Source organism: Petromyzon marinus, chromosome 63 (genome assembly GCF_048934315.1).
Source record: "Petromyzon marinus isolate PM22_M1 ecotype Great Lakes invasive population chromosome 63, UKy_Petmar_22M1.pri1.0, whole genome shotgun sequence".
Classification (NCBI taxonomy): domain Eukaryota; kingdom Metazoa; phylum Chordata; class Hyperoartia; order Petromyzontiformes; family Petromyzontidae; genus Petromyzon; species Petromyzon marinus.
The window spans coordinates 7,055,260-7,070,646 of NC_133729.1; the positions used below are offsets into that span (position 1 = coordinate 7,055,260).

The 15,387-nt window shown below is 46.0% G+C and overlaps 1 protein-coding gene and 1 long non-coding RNA gene across 2 annotated transcripts; one reads left to right on the forward strand and one right to left on the reverse strand.

Moving 5' to 3' along the window:
* Nucleotides 1–1,868: 1,868 nt before the first annotated feature.
* Nucleotides 1,869–6,227, reverse strand: LOC142906339 (uncharacterized). The gene is made up of 2 exons (XR_012930153.1): nt 6,132–6,227; nt 1,869–5,616 (listed from the first exon to the last, which is right to left on the reverse strand). It is a non-coding gene; the product is annotated as an uncharacterized LOC142906339 (long non-coding RNA).
* Nucleotides 5,436–13,058, forward strand: LOC116956096 (inositol 1,4,5-trisphosphate receptor-interacting protein-like). The gene is made up of 2 exons (XM_032977548.2): nt 5,436–5,488; nt 10,641–13,058. Exon 2 carries the CDS (start codon nt 10,653–10,655, stop codon nt 11,784–11,786), a length of 1,134 nt encoding a protein of 377 aa, XP_032833439.1. The 5' UTR covers nt 5,436–5,488; nt 10,641–10,652; the 3' UTR covers nt 11,787–13,058.
* Nucleotides 13,059–15,387: the final 2,329 nt, after the last annotated feature.

The window sequence follows — 15,387 nt, forward strand, 5'->3', positions numbered from 1 at the left end:
TCACGTGAACAGAACGTGCCAATTCGTTACGAGTACAGCACACCGACATTTACAATCAATCTACAATCATTGTAACTGTTGTGGCTTTGCTCTCCTACACACCGGTGTGCTGTACGAGCCACGAATTGGCACGATGATGACTTTCCAACAGTTGGTGCTGCTGCTGCTGCCCTGTGTCACTATCGCCACCACTGTCAATCGCTAAAGCTGATAAAAAAAAAACTTTCTCCGATCAACCATGGGACAACAACGCCGCCTTGTCTTCCCTTACCCTCGATATACGGAACACGTAAGTTCCTGAAAAAGCTCTCCGCAAGGGGACATTCCGTGTACAGAGCCCTGTTTTCCCATCAACTTCTATGATCGAAATGGAGATGCGATGTCAGGCCCCAAGATATAATAAAATAACTGTACACTTAAGAATGCTGCAAACCGTTTTTTTTAAAGCATATGCATATATATGTCACTTAAAGTTGAAAGTTTTATTATGATAAAATTAAAATTCTTAAAATCAGTTGCGAAAAAAAAGACTCTGCTCAAGAAAAAACTGCTGTGATCGCCGAGTAAATTTAACACAACGTACCTATAGAATTCGTGAACTAGTTTATGTTGCGTTACAAGCGAATTTACATACACTGGGATGCATGTCAGTACAACCGAGTAGACGTGACGCTTCATTTGAGAGCGACTGCATTTAAAAAATAAAATTCTGACCTGGAGACCCCTTGGCATGGTACCAATCTAAACGCCCGTACGCAAACGGGACAATTGAATTTGGCTTCGTCGGGTGGTTGAGACTTTTCGATGACGCAACATTCGGGCGAAATTATCACGCGGCCTTAACCCGACAATTGTGAATTTAAATATTGGCCGTGAAAAACGTCTCAAACGTGTTCAATTGTAAGCGGTGTAGGAGCCCTTATAAAATATTGCAGCTATAAGCACCGGGGTAATAATGCCGTTGGATTATGGCAGGCAGAGAGCGTTTAATCCTGACGAGTCTCTCCCTCGCCTGGCTCAGGGTGCTCTCATTCACGAATTTACCACTGAAGAGATTGAGGCGGCACTCTCTGCGGGTAATGCTGCTGGGCACTTGCGCGTCCCTCGCCAGGCTCGATTGATTCCCCATAAAGAAGTGGTTGAGTTCCCTTCTCTGCATGCACTCAATGAGGAAGTCCATCAGCTGGTGCAGGTGCTCGTGCAGGCCCTCCTGGGTGTATGGCCTCTGCTCGAGCAGGTGGAGGGAGGCCGTCTTCAGGTGGTACGAGCAGAGTCCACTCGCGAACTGAGACGTCTCCTCCAGCCGAGTGTCGTGCTCCCGCAGGTACTTGAGGATCTTCAGGGCCTTCAGGTGGCAGGAGGAGCTTGGAAGCCGGCTGAGGATGTTTTTCTCGAAGACGGAGAACGACAGCCTCCAGAGATCTGGGTCTGGGGATGTCTTAAAAGGGTAAAACCTATTACTATATCTTGTTACTGGCAAAGGAGGTCTCATGATGTAAATGCTCACCCCGAGCCCTCAATACTCTGATAGTGCGCTGTTTTTGAGTTGTACGCCTTTTGGCGTCTTCTGGTCCAACACCAGTGGAGACTAGGCTCTAAGAAGAGCCATCTCGGGTGTGGACCAATCAAATTCAAGGACAGTGCATATTATTATCAGAGTTGTCTCTTTTGTTTGCATTTTGACTGTTTGTGTCGTGGTTATTGCAAGCATGATGCCTTGAATAAAAGTGTCAGTTTTTTGTGCCAGTTAAAATGGTAAAACCTATTTCTATGCTTCGTGGCAGTTAACATCACGAAAGGTAAAAGTCCGCTGTGATTTTACCGCGTGTTTTTGTTGCACACTCGAAATTAAGGACGTGCGCAGGTGCTACAAATCGATGGGAAACATTTATTGTGGTAATCAGTAAAATGCAACACCACGTGTATCACACACAGCAGTTTATAACCGAGTCGCTATCAACCACGTGACTTGTGTACAGATCAGGTTACTCAATAACCCTGCCAGTCACCTATAGGCCCGACTCAGTATCGCATGCTGGTGGACACACGTGCTTTGATGTACTGCACAGCACACTTTACTCCATTACTGCACGAGGAAATAATTAAAAGAGTGGTCCATTCCTGTTGTGCCACATTTGCAGTGAACTCCAACGATGGCGTCCAGCATTGAACTCGATCGGTTCTACAGCGAAGAGGTTGAGTTTCCACCTGGGCTACTCGCTCCCCACATCGACACTGCCGAACACGAGGTCCATATACTCCTGGAGGGGATGAGAAGCATTCTGCGGCCAAACATAGATCCCTCGATTGAATATGGCATCGTTCAAACCGGCAGCTCGTACGAAGGACTCAAAGTGAAGGGGGATATGGAGCTGGATTTTATGATCGTTCTCTCTCACTCGGAATTCAAGTTTATCCCCATCACCTCAGATTACAGTGGCTATTGTAAAATAAATGCTGAGCAGCAAAAACCACAACTTCAAATGCACACTGCAAAATATTGGGCATCATTAAGTCCCTTTCACTCATTTGAAAAGGACTTTACCAGCAATGGATACCTGATACCATCAAAAATATCAGTGGTTTCAGTCATTAGCAGACAGAGCGGTGAACAAAAACAAGTCTAAATTTGTTACAAAGTTTGTCGGCAACTTGCCAGCCCGTACGCTCATTTTAAATATTTGGCCCGATGTTGAAATCTGCGTGGACCTCGTCCCAGCGATCTACATTGGCAGAGACCTCTTCGTGGTGGCCAAACCCTTGAAGACATCCCCAGACCCAGATCTCTGGAGGCTGTCGTTCTCCGTCTTCGAGAAAAACATCCTCAGCCGGCTTCCAAGCTCCTCCTGCCACCTGAAGGCCCTGAAGATCCTCAAGTACCTGCGGGAGCACGACACTCGGCTGGAGGAGACGTCTCAGTTCGCGAGTGGACTCTGCTCGTACCACCTGAAGACGGCCTCCCTCCACCTGCTCGAGCAGAGGCCATACACCCAGGAGGGCCTGCACGAGCACCTGCACCAGCTGATGGACTTCCTCATTGAGTGCATGCAGAGAAGGGAACTCAACCACTTCTTTATGGGGAATCCATCGAGCCTGGCGAGGGACGCGCAAGTGCCCAGCAGCATTACCCACAGAGAGTTCCGCCTCAATCTCTTCAGTGGTAAATTCGTGAATGAGAGCACCCTGAGCCAGGCGAGGGAGAGACTCGTCAGGATTAAACGCTCTCTGCCTGCCGTAATCCAACGGCATTATTACCCCGGTGCTTACAGCTGCAAAATTTTATAAGGGCTCCTACACCGCTTACAATTGAACACGTTTGAGGCGTTTTTCACGGCCAAAACTATATAAATTCACAATTGTCGGGTTAAGGCCGCGTGATAATTTCACCCGAATGTTGCGTCATCGAAAAGCCTCAACCACCCGACGAAGCCAAATTCAATTGTCCCGTTTGCGTACGAGCGTTTAAACTATGCGCCTATTAGTATTATTGTCCTCGCTGCGGCCGAGCTCGCCGAGGTTGATGTAGAGGGTGATCATCACAAAAGGAATGTGTGAGCTATTTTAGATACGAGGAGACGTTTAGATTGGTACCGTGCCAAGGGGTCTCCAGGACGAGATCCATCAAGGTTAGAAATTTTGTGTAAAAATGCAGCCATTCTCAAATGAAGCGTCACGTCTACCCGGTTGTACTGACATGCATCCAGTGTATGTAAATTCGCTTGTAATGCGACGTATAAACGAGTGCACAAATTCTATATATACGTTGTATTAAATTTACTCGGTGATCACCATAGTTTCTCTTGAGTAGAGTCTTTTTTTGTCGCGACTTATTTTAAGAATTTTATCATAAAAAGAACTTTCAACTTTAAGTGACATATATATGCATATGCTTTGAAAAAAACGGTTTGCAGCATGCTTAAATGTACAGTTATTTCATTACGTCTTGGGGCCAGACATTTTCTCCGTTGGATCGCATCTCCAATTCGATCATAGAAGTCAATGGGAAAACAGGGCTCTGTACACGGAATGTCGCCTTGCGGACAGATTTTTCAGGAACTTACGTGTTCCGTATATCGAGGGTAAGGGAAGACAAGGCGGCGTTGTCCCATGGTTGATCGGAGAAAGTTTTTTTTTAATCAGCTTTAGTGACAGTGGTGGCGGTAGTGACACAGGGCAGCAGCAGCACCAACTGTTGGAAAGTCATCATCGTGCCAATTCGTTGCTCGTACAGCACACCGGTGTGTAGGAGAGCAAAGCCACAACAGTTACAATGATTGTAGATTGATTGTAAATGTCGGTGTGCTGTACTAGTAACGAATTGGCACGTTCTATTCACGTGACAAACCTTACCATTTGGCTGCGTCGGGTGGTGGCGGGTTTAACGACACATTTATATATTTCCGCGATGTAACCCAAAAAAAACTTGTTTTATGGAGTATGTTTCCTGTTTACCCAGCAAGCGAACTACCACGGTTTGTTTTTGCAGAAGGTAGGCGATGTTCCTGCTGCGTTTGAGTCCCAACTGAGTCATTTGCAGGGAATTGGACAATCAACACCAGCCTACGTTGTGTGAGTTTTTAACCTATACCAGGAAGATGCAGAACCTGGAGGAAACTTGTGCATTCAAAGGGAGGGGTGAGAACACGCAGAGTCCACGCAGATAGGCACCCCGAGTCGGGAACTGAACCCGGGTATATTATTTACTTGGTTATGAGTCAACATTCTTATCACTACGCCACCACGGGAGTGTACGGGCACAGCAGCATGGGGAGGAGTATTGAGGTGAAAGAAGTGGATTTGCAAACACAAAGACAAAGATCCCCCGTGTAGACTGTAACAGACTGTCGGGGCAAGTGCTGTTAGCGAGCAGCTATGAAGGCTGGAACGGATGGGTGGCCAGCACCACGCCCGACCGCCTTTGTCTCCCCAGTGGCGATGTTTTCACACCGCACCAGGTTATTCATTTGAGGCTGAGTCGACCTAAGGGAAACCCCAGGACCGGTTCAGATAATGGTCACTGGTGTTGGTGGCCGTGAGCAGGAATCGAACTCGAGTTGCCGGGTTCAGTAGCGCAGCGTAGCGCTACCCGCTACACACAGAGACACACGGAGTTGCAACACACAGGCACAGAGACACAAGGATTTGTAAGAAGAGAGACACAAGGGGTTGCAACACACAGACGCAGAGACACACGGAGATGCAACACACAGACACAGAGACACACGGAGTGACCTGTATTAGACTGTGCCTTGCAACGGGGTTATTCGTCACCCCCATCGCTGTGCACACACAACCCGTGGCTTTCTCCCATTGGGCGCGTCGCGTTCTTCACGTCAGTGACCAATTACTGAGCAAATGTTGCTGACGGCCGTTGCCTGGAAGTGACCCCGTCAGGTGACGCAGGACGACTCAGTCGGGGCATAAAGCAGCGATGTCCCTGGGGGGGGGGGTCACAGCTTCATCGTCATTTGAGGTTCGGCAACGCAAGGTGAGTTGCTTCCCAGTCACCGACAGAATGTCCAGCAGTGGATGTCTCTTGCTGTGTGTTGCACACTCGAAATGAAGGACGTGGGCAGGTGCTCCAAATCGAGGGCAGACACATTTATTCATGGTAATCTGTAAAATGCAACAGCACGTGTCACACACAGCAATTTTCAATCGAGTCGCCATTAACAACGTGGCTGATGTACAGGTAAGGTTACTGAATACGTTTCATTTAAACCCAATTCCACTACTGATAAACCATCTTTGTCTTTAATCATAACCTTTACACTTTACTATTCGAATATTACTTCCTAAGCTGTATGTCTATACCATCCACTATATTGGTATCTTGTACCCATTATCTGTACTGTATGTGTGCTGTACTTGTCACCATTGTACAACTTACTACTGTATATGTTACATTCTTAATAGCATTGCAAGTAGTCATACTCGGTGCATGGGCATAGTTATAGAATAAACAGTATTAGGGTTAGAGAATTACCAGTATTAACTACAGTACGTCACTCTTTACAGTGTACAGTGCTAAACTCCCTCCGATTGAACATATCACAAACTACCAGATCATAGCCAAGTTTAAAGAATGTAACGTTTCTATAACTATCAAAAACAACATTCGGGTCCTTTACCTGTACAATGCAACAGCACGTGTGTCACACACAGCAATTTTCAACCGAGTCGCCATTAACCATGTGACTGGTGTACAGGTCAGGTGACTTAATAACCCTGCCAGCCACCTACAGGCCCGACTCAGTATCGCATGCTGGTGTACACACGTGCATTGATGTACTGCACAGCACATAAGGACCCTCACAAAACCACACTTTACTCCATTGCTGCACGAGGAAATAATTAAACGAGTTGTCCATTCCAAATGTGTCACAAAAGAGTGGTCCATTCCTAATGTGCCACTAATGTGCCACATTAGGAATGGCCTCAAATGACCACCGTTGTTGTGGTCACAACGGTGGTCGCTTGTGATGTGAATCGGTAAGGACAATTCTAGATTTGAAGCTTTCGTGACTGCAAAGATTCATACTCTTTGGTTTATTCGGTAAAGTCACGTAGGTAAAATAAAATAAAACATCTAAATTAAATCACGACGTTTCGGAGGCAACACAAGCTTCCGTCTTCAGGTGGAACAGTCACAGCAGAATATCTGTGTCAAGTGGACAGCTCTGAGACAGCTGGGATTATATATACAGGTTAAGGGGGGGGAGGAGCCAAGAAGGGACTTGGGTGGGGGGAGGGCTGAGTTAAGCCGCCTTTTGTTATGCTGCAGTGGGTTCAGGGGGAGAGATGCACAAGTACATACAACCCACTGAAAGCAATGGCTGTACAATTATAAGGCAGCTAACGTTTGACTTGATTTATAACATCTTTCCAATGGTTGCTCAATTTGAAACCATCCTCTCGGTTGAAGTCGTGTCTGTGTTTGTATATCTGGATGGCTTCATGGACAAATCTTTGGTAATAACCGGGAGGTTTGCAGAGAACTTTGGTATCAGAGAAAACAATGTCATGAGAACCCGCTGTGTTGAAACAATGATCAGCCACGGCCGAAGATTTCGTTCTGCCGTGTTTCAAATCTGATTTGTGCTCGCGGATTCGGTCAGAAATATTTTGTTTCGTCTCCCCGATATAGCAGTCACCGCAGGCACAACTCAATTTGTAAACACCGGGGTACTGTAAGTCAGGAATGACATCCTTTACGGATGGGATCAGATCACGGATTTTGTGTACTGTATTGAACCGGACCTGGATATTGTGTATGTTTAGAATTTTGGAAATCTTTTTAGTAACCCCTGCTATGTATGGTAACGTGGTGATTTTGATCGGAGTTTCAGGTGGTTGTTTCTGTATGGTGGGAGAAACAGCTTGGCGGATGGTACGGTCAGAGTATCCATTCATCTTGAGGGCCAGATGTACATGTTTTCATTCACTGGCCAGGTGGTGTTGATCACAAATTTATTGAGACCTATGGTATAATATTTTGATGAGAGAGTTATTTTGAGTCGGGTGGTGGTGTGAATCAGGCTTCAAGTAGGAGTCTGTGTGGGTGGACTTCCTGTAAACAATGTCCCAAAGAGCCACCAGTCCTCCTCTCAAACAGAACATCCAAGAATGGCAGCTTGCCATCTTTCTCCACTTTCATGGTGAATTTGATGGATGGGTGTCTGGAATTAACGTGGTCTAGGAAATGGTTCAATGCTGGGAGGCCATGTGGCCAAATGACGAAAGTGTCATCCACATATCTCTTCCATAAGGAAGGGTGAAGGGTGGATGTCTGAATGGCGTCTGATTAAAATTTCTCCATGAAAACATTGGCTATCACTGGTGACAAGGGGGAGCCCAAAGGGGTACCCTCATTTTGTTTGTAAAAGGTACCATTCCAGGTAAAGTAAGTGTTGGTGAGGCAGTGCCTAACCAGCGCAGGGACATCAGAGTTCAGTCCATGTTGGACCAAGTCTTCAATTATTGTTATGGTGTCAGGTACTGGGACCTTGGTAAACAGAGAGACCACGTCCCTGCGCTGGTTAGGCACTGCCTCACCAGCACTTTACCTGGAATGGTACCTTCTACAAACAAAATGAGGGTACCCCTATGGGCTCCCCCTTGTCACCAGCGATAGCCAATGTTTTCATGGAGAAATTTGAATCAGACGCCATCCAGACATCCACCCTTCGCCCTTCCCTTTGGAAGAGATATGTGGATGACACTTTCGTCATTTGGCCACATGGCCTCCCAGCATTGAACCATTTCCTAGACCACATTAATTCCAGACACCCATCCATCAAATTCACCATGGAAGTGGAGAAAGATGGCAAGCTGCCATTCTTGGATGTTCTGTTTGAGAGGACTGATGGCTCTTTGGGACATTGTTTACAGGAAGTCCACCCACACAGACTCCTACTTGAAGCCTGATTCCCACCACCACCCGACTCAAAAGAACTCTCTCATCAAAACATTATACCATAGGGCTCATTGTATTTCTGACCAACACCACCTGGCCAGTGAATTAAAACATGTACATCTGGCCCTTAAGATGAACGGATACTCTGACCGTACCATCCGCCAAGCTGTTACTCCCACCATACAGAAACAACCACCTGATACTCCGATCAAAATCATTACGTTACCATACATAGCAGGGGTTACTAAAAAGATTTCTAAAATTCTAAACAAACACAAGATCCAGGTCCGGTTCTATACAGTACACAAAATCCGTGATCTGATCCCATCCGTAAAGGATGTCATTCCTGACTTACAGTACCCCGGTGTTTACAAATTGAGTTGTGCCTGCGGTGACTGCTATATCGGGGAGACGAAACGAAATATTTCTGACCGAATCCGTGAGCACAAATCAGATTTGAAACACGGCAGAACGAATTCTTCGGCCATGGCTGATCATTGTTTCAACACAGCGGGTTCTCATGACATTGTTTTCTCTGATAACAAAGTTCTCTGCAAACCTCCCGGTTATTACCAGAGATTTGTCCATGAAGCCATCCAGATATACAAACACAGACACAACTTCAACCGAGAGGATGGTTTCAAATTGAGCAACCATTAGAAAGATGTAATAAATCAAGTCAAACGTTAGCTGCCTTATAATTGTACAGACATTGCCATTGATCTCAGTGGGTTGTATGTACTCATGCATCTCTTCCCCCGAACCCCCTGCAGCATCAACCATTGAAAAGATGTTATAAATCAAGTCAAACGTTAGCTGCCTTATAATTGTACAGCCATTTCCATTGCTCGCAGTGGGTTGTATGTACTCATGCATCTCTTCCCTCGAACCCCCTACAGCATCAACCATTGAAAAGATGTTATAAACCAAGTCAAAGTTTGGCTGCCTTATAATTGTACAGCCATTGCTTTCAGTGGGTTGCGTATACTTGTGCATCTCCCCCCCCCCCCCGAACCCTCTGCAGCATAACAAAAGGCGGCTTAACTCAGCCCCCCCCCACCCACGTCCCTTCTTGGCTCCTCCCTCCCCCTTAACCTGTATATAATCCCAGTAAGGACAAGTTCATCCATTGACCAGGGGCAGACCTGCCATACTCTGCAGTGGGTGCATGTGGTTTAGCGCGGTGTTCGTCGTTGAACAAGTGCCAATGGACATTCCACATTCCTCTGATGGGGTCCATCCCGTCTTTCTAAAAACAGATGCTGCCTAGAATGTGCAACTAAAACGTGCGAGGATGAGATGCAATGCCTCATATATGACGCTCATCGGTTATACAGTCGTGGGGTTTGTGTAACTGCTTATCACTGCTCAACCCCAGCTATTCTTGCTTTGATATTTGCATTGGCCTTGGAGTTTTTGCCCTTTGACGTTGGTCTCTGGTCTCATGCTGGTGGTGAGACAAGGCCATAAAGAAGGCTGCTGCCTCTGGTGTAGGCCATTCAGTTTCAAAGACAAAGCGTGGGTTATTATCAGAGCATGTTTGTTTGCATGTTTTTGCCACGAGCACGTGTGGTCAATGCGAACTTGATGATGCCTTGTCATCGGTGTGTCTAGCTGGTGGGTTTGCTCCAAGTTTTGCGGTTTCCTCCCACGGCGAACACAAAAAAGGCCGCATGCAATGTACCTGGTATTGTTTAAGCATCCCAAATGCCAAAACAAAATTACCTGCAGATTACTCAATTAACATTACACACAGCAGCAACTTCACACCCTACTGGAAAAAAAATGTCAGGACCCTTCTGAAATAATGTCTTGAGGCTTTTTCCCTGGGTAGACAAACACGATTATATGAAATGCTTCGTGGCAGTAAACATCACGAAAGGTAAAAGTTCGCTGTGATTTTACCGTGTGTTTTTGTTGCACACTCGAAATTAAGGACGTGCGCAGGTGCTCCAAATCGAGGGCAAACATTTATTGTGGTAATCTGTAAAATGCAACAGCACGTATATCACACACAGAAGTTTATAACCGAGTCGCTATCAACCTCGTGACTTGTGTACAGATCAGGTTACTCAATAACCCTGCCAGTCACCTATAGGCCCGACTCAGTATCGCATGCTGGTGGACACACGTGCTTTGATGTACTGCACAGCACACTTTACTCCATTGCTGCACGAGGAAATAATTAAAAGAGTGGTCCATTCATGTTGTGTCACATTTGCAGTGAACTCCAACGATGACGTCCAGCATTGAACTCGATCGGTTCTACAGCGAAGAGGTTGAGTTTCCACCTCGGCTGCTCGCTTCCCACATCGACACTGCCGAACGCGAGGTTCATATACTCCTGGCGGGGATGAGAAGCCTTCTGCGGCCAAACATAGATCCCTCGATTGAATATGGCATCGTTCAAACTGGCAGCTCGTACGAAGGACTCAAAGTGAAGGGGGATATGGAGCTGGATTTTATGATCGTTCTCTCTCACTCGGAATTCAAGTTTATCCCCATCACCTCAGATTACAGTGGCTATTGTAAAATAAATGCTGAGCAGCAAAAGCCACAATTTCAAATGCACACTGCAAAATATTGGGCATCATTAAGTCCCTTTCACTCATTTGAAAAGGACTTTACCAGCAATGGATACCTGATACCATCAAAAATATATCAGTGGTTTCAGTCATTAGCAGACAGAGCGGTGAACAAAAACAAGTCTAAATTTGTTACAAAGTTTGTCGGCAACTTGCCAGCCCGTACGCTCATTTTAAATATTTGGCCCGATGTTGAAATCTGCGTGGACCTCGTCCCAGCGATCTACATTGGCAGAGACCTCTTCGTGGTGGCCAAACCCTTGAAGACATCCCCAGACCCAGATCTCTGGAGGCTGTCGTTCTCCGTCTTCGAGAAAAACATCCTCAGCCGGCTTCCAAGCTCCTCCTGCCACCTGAAGGCCCTGAAGATCCTCAAGTACCTGCGGGAGCACGACACTCGGCTGGAGGAGACGTCTCAGTTCGCGAGTGGACTCTGCTCGTACCACCTGAAGACGGCCTCCCTCCACCTGCTCGAGCAGAGGCCATACACCCAGGAGGGCCTGCACGAGCACCTGCACCAGCTGATGGACTTCCTCATTGAGTGCATGCAGAGAAGGGAACTCAACCACTTCTTTATGGGGAATCCATCGAGCCTGGCGAGGGACGCGCAAGTGCCCAGCAGCATTACCCACAGAGAGTTCCGCCTCAATCTCTTCAGTGATAAATTCGTGAATGAGAGCACCCTGAGCCAGGCGAGGGAGAGACTCGTCAGGATTAAACGCTCTCTGCCTGCCATAATCCAACAGCATTATGAACCCGGTGCTTACAGCTGCAATATTTTTTAAGAGCTCCTACACCACTTACAATTGAACACGTTTGAGGCGTTTTTCACGGCCAATGTTTAAATTCACAATTGTCGGGTTAAGGCCGCGTGATAATTTCGCCCGAATGTTGCGTCGTCGAAAAGCCTCAACCACCCGACGAAGCCAAATTCAATTGTCCCGTTTGCGTACGGGCGTTTAAACTACGCGGTTGATGTAGAGGGGGATCATCACAAACGGAATGTGTGAGCGATTAGATATGAGACGTTTAGATTGGTACCGTGGCAAGGGGTCTCCAGGTCAGAATTTTATTTTTTAAATGCAGTCGCTCTCAAATGAAGCGTCACGTCTACTCGGTTGTACTGACATGCATCCCAGTGTATGTAAATTCGATTGTAACGCAACATAAACTAGTTCACGAATTCTATAGGTACGTTGTGTTAAATTTACTCGGCGATCACAGCAGTTTTTTCTTGAGTAGAGTCTTTTTTTTCGCAACTGATTTTAAGAATTTTAATTTTATCATAATAAAACTTTCAACTTTACGTGACATTTTTCGATTTAAAGCTTTCGTGACTGCAATGATTCATCTTCTTTGGTTCTTTCGGTAAAGTCACGTAGAATGAGAATAAAATAATAAATTGATAAAATAAAATAACACCATAATATTCTCACGACGTTTCGGCCACAACACAAGCGGCCTTCATCAGGTGAAGGGAGCGAGACTGTCTGGTAGGACAGCGCTGGAGTGAGAGAGCCACGTTCAGATCACGGCTTTTAAGCTGTGTGAGAGGAACAAAGAGCCTTGACGAAGGAATTAGCATAAAATTTAGCATTGAAAAGGCTGAATGATTAACTTGTGACTGGTCACAGAAATAGCTATGTTAAAAGTTAAAGCATACACATCCGCAGAGGCACCCATTGTTAAAAGGAATTAGCATAGAATTTAGCATTGAAATAGCTAAATTAAGGCATTCGCTTGTAACTGCTACAGAAATAGTTACGTTGAAGTCAGAGCATACACATTCACCGAGGCACTTAGTACAAATCAAAACAGGAGAATTTAGCATTGAAATAACTAGGCGAATTTAGCATTGAAATAACTGGGTGATTTGCTAGTGACTGGTCACAGAAATGACTACAAATCTGAGCTATTCACAGTACTATATAGTGAACCAATAAAAACTAAAATATAAATTACCTTCATGTTATCAATAAACTCTATATTCTCCAATCAGCTAAGCTACCAACCATAAGTCGTTATATATCACAATGCTATATGGCGAAAAAATGGGTGGATTCTTACCCTCAAATTTCCGTACCACGGATAGCTACGGGCCCCGTTCAGACGGACGAGTTCGTCCATGGTCGGAACAGAGGGGGAGAGAGACAGCTGCGAAGCCCTAGTATACTCCATGTTGTAAACCATACCATTAACCGTGGTGTGAGAGGTATTAAGAGGCAATGCTGGCGAAAGAGCTGCGGTCTGAAGGTCATCGTAAAATTACAATTAATTAAGAACAGAAATGATTTAACACATCTTTCCAGTGGTTACTGAGCCTGAATCCATCTTCTCGGTTGAAATTGTCTCTGTGCTTGTATATGTGAATGGCCTCATGAACGAATCTCTCATGGTAGCCAGTTGGTTTGCAAAGAACCTCCGTCTTGGAGAAGTCAATGTCATGTGAGCCCACTGAATTGTAACAGTGATCTGCCACGGCAGAGGAGTTCGTCTTACCGTGTTTCAAGTCTGCTTTATGTTCGCGGATGCGATCCGAGATATGTCTTTTGGTTTCTCCAATGTAGCTACTACCACAGAGGCACTTTAGTTTGTAAACGCCCGGGTACTGTATGTCTGGAAGAGCATCTTTTACAGATGGAACTAAATCACGGATTTTGTGTACTGTGTTGAATCGGACCTGGATCTTGTGTTTATTCAGGATTTTGGAGATCTTTTTAGTGACCCCTGCAATGTAGGGTAAGGTGATGGTTTTGAGTGGCTCCACAAGAGGATCCTTCTTCATGACTGGAGTGATGGCTTTGCGGATTGTGTAGTCGGAGTAGCCATTAGCCCTGAGAGCCTGGTGTACGTGTTTGAGTTCACTGGTAATGTGTTCCTGGTCGGAAATGCATTGGGCTCTATGGTATAGAGTCTTGATGAGGCAGTTCTTCTGGGATGGATGGTGGTGGGAATCCGGTTTCAAGTAAGCATCTGTATGGGTAGCTTTCCTGTAGACAGAGTGGCTCATTGAACCATCATGTCTCCTTTTAATTAAGACATCCAGAAAGGGTAGTTTGCCATCTTTTTCGACCTCCATGGTAAATCTGATGGCTGGGTGTATGGAATTGATGTGGTCGCGGAATTGGTCTAGAGCAGGCTGGCCATGTGGCCAGATGACAAAGGTGTCATCAACGTACCTCTTCCATAAGGTCGGGCGTAGAGTGGCAGTCTGGATGGCGTCAGTTTCAAATTTTTCCATGAATACGTTGGCTACAACCGGAGATAGGGGGGAGCCCATTGGGGTGCCCTCAGTTTGTTTGTAGAAAGTTCCATTCCAGGTGAAGTATGTGTTGGTTAAGCAATGTCTCACCAGGGGGGGTACATCAGTATGCAGTCCTTGATGAACCAGGTCTTCAATGATAGCGATGGTGTCAGGTACCGGGACTTTGGTGAACAAGGACACCACATCAAAACTGACAAGCAGGTCGTTTGGGGACAGGGAAATGTCTTTGATTGTCGATACCAGGTGAGTAGAATTTAGTACCGCAGAGGTGGTTTTTCCAGTGAAAGGTCGCAGTATATCAGCCAGAAAACGTGCCAGTTCTTGTTGAAACCCTCTGCTGCCAGACCACCAAGATTATATGGCCTTCCAAAGATACACAAAGAAGATACACCCCTTCGTCCCATCGTCTCTACTATCAGCTCCCCCACCTACAAACTGGCACGTTTTCTGGCTGATATACTGCGACCTTTGACTGGAAAAACCACCTCTGCGGTACTAAATTCTACTCACCTGGTATCGACAATCAAAGACATTTCCCTGTCCCCAAACGACCTGCTTGTCAGTTTTGATGTGGTGTCCTTGTTCACCAAAGTCCCGGTACCTGACACCATCGCTATCATTGAAGACCTGGTTCATCAAGGACTGCATACTGATGTACCCCCCCTGGTGAGACATTGCTTAACCAACACATACTTCACCTGGAATGGAACTTTCTACAAACAAACTGAGGGCACCCCAATGGGCTCCCCCCTATCTCCGGTTGTAGCCAACGTATTCATGGAAAAATTTGAAACTGACGCCATCCAGACTGCCACTCTACGCCCGACCTTATGGAAGAGGTACGTTGATGACACCTTTGTCATCTGGCCACATGGCCAGCCTGCTCTAGACCAATTCCGCGACCACATCAATTCCATACACCCAGCCATCAGATTTACCATGGAGGTCGAAAAAGATGGCAAACTACCCTTTCTGGATGTCTTAATTAAAAGGAGACATGATGGTTCAATGAGCCACTCTGTCTACAGGAAAGCTATCCATACAGATGCTTACTTGAAACCGGATTCCCACCACCATCCATCCCAGAAGAACTGCCTCATCAAGACTCTATACCATAGAGC

Bases quoted from the DNA above. Each gene is read 5' to 3' on its own strand.
- LOC116956096 (XM_032977548.2), top strand. From the start codon at position 10,653: ATGACGTCCAGCATTGAACTCGATCGGTTCTACAGCGAAGAGGTTGAG.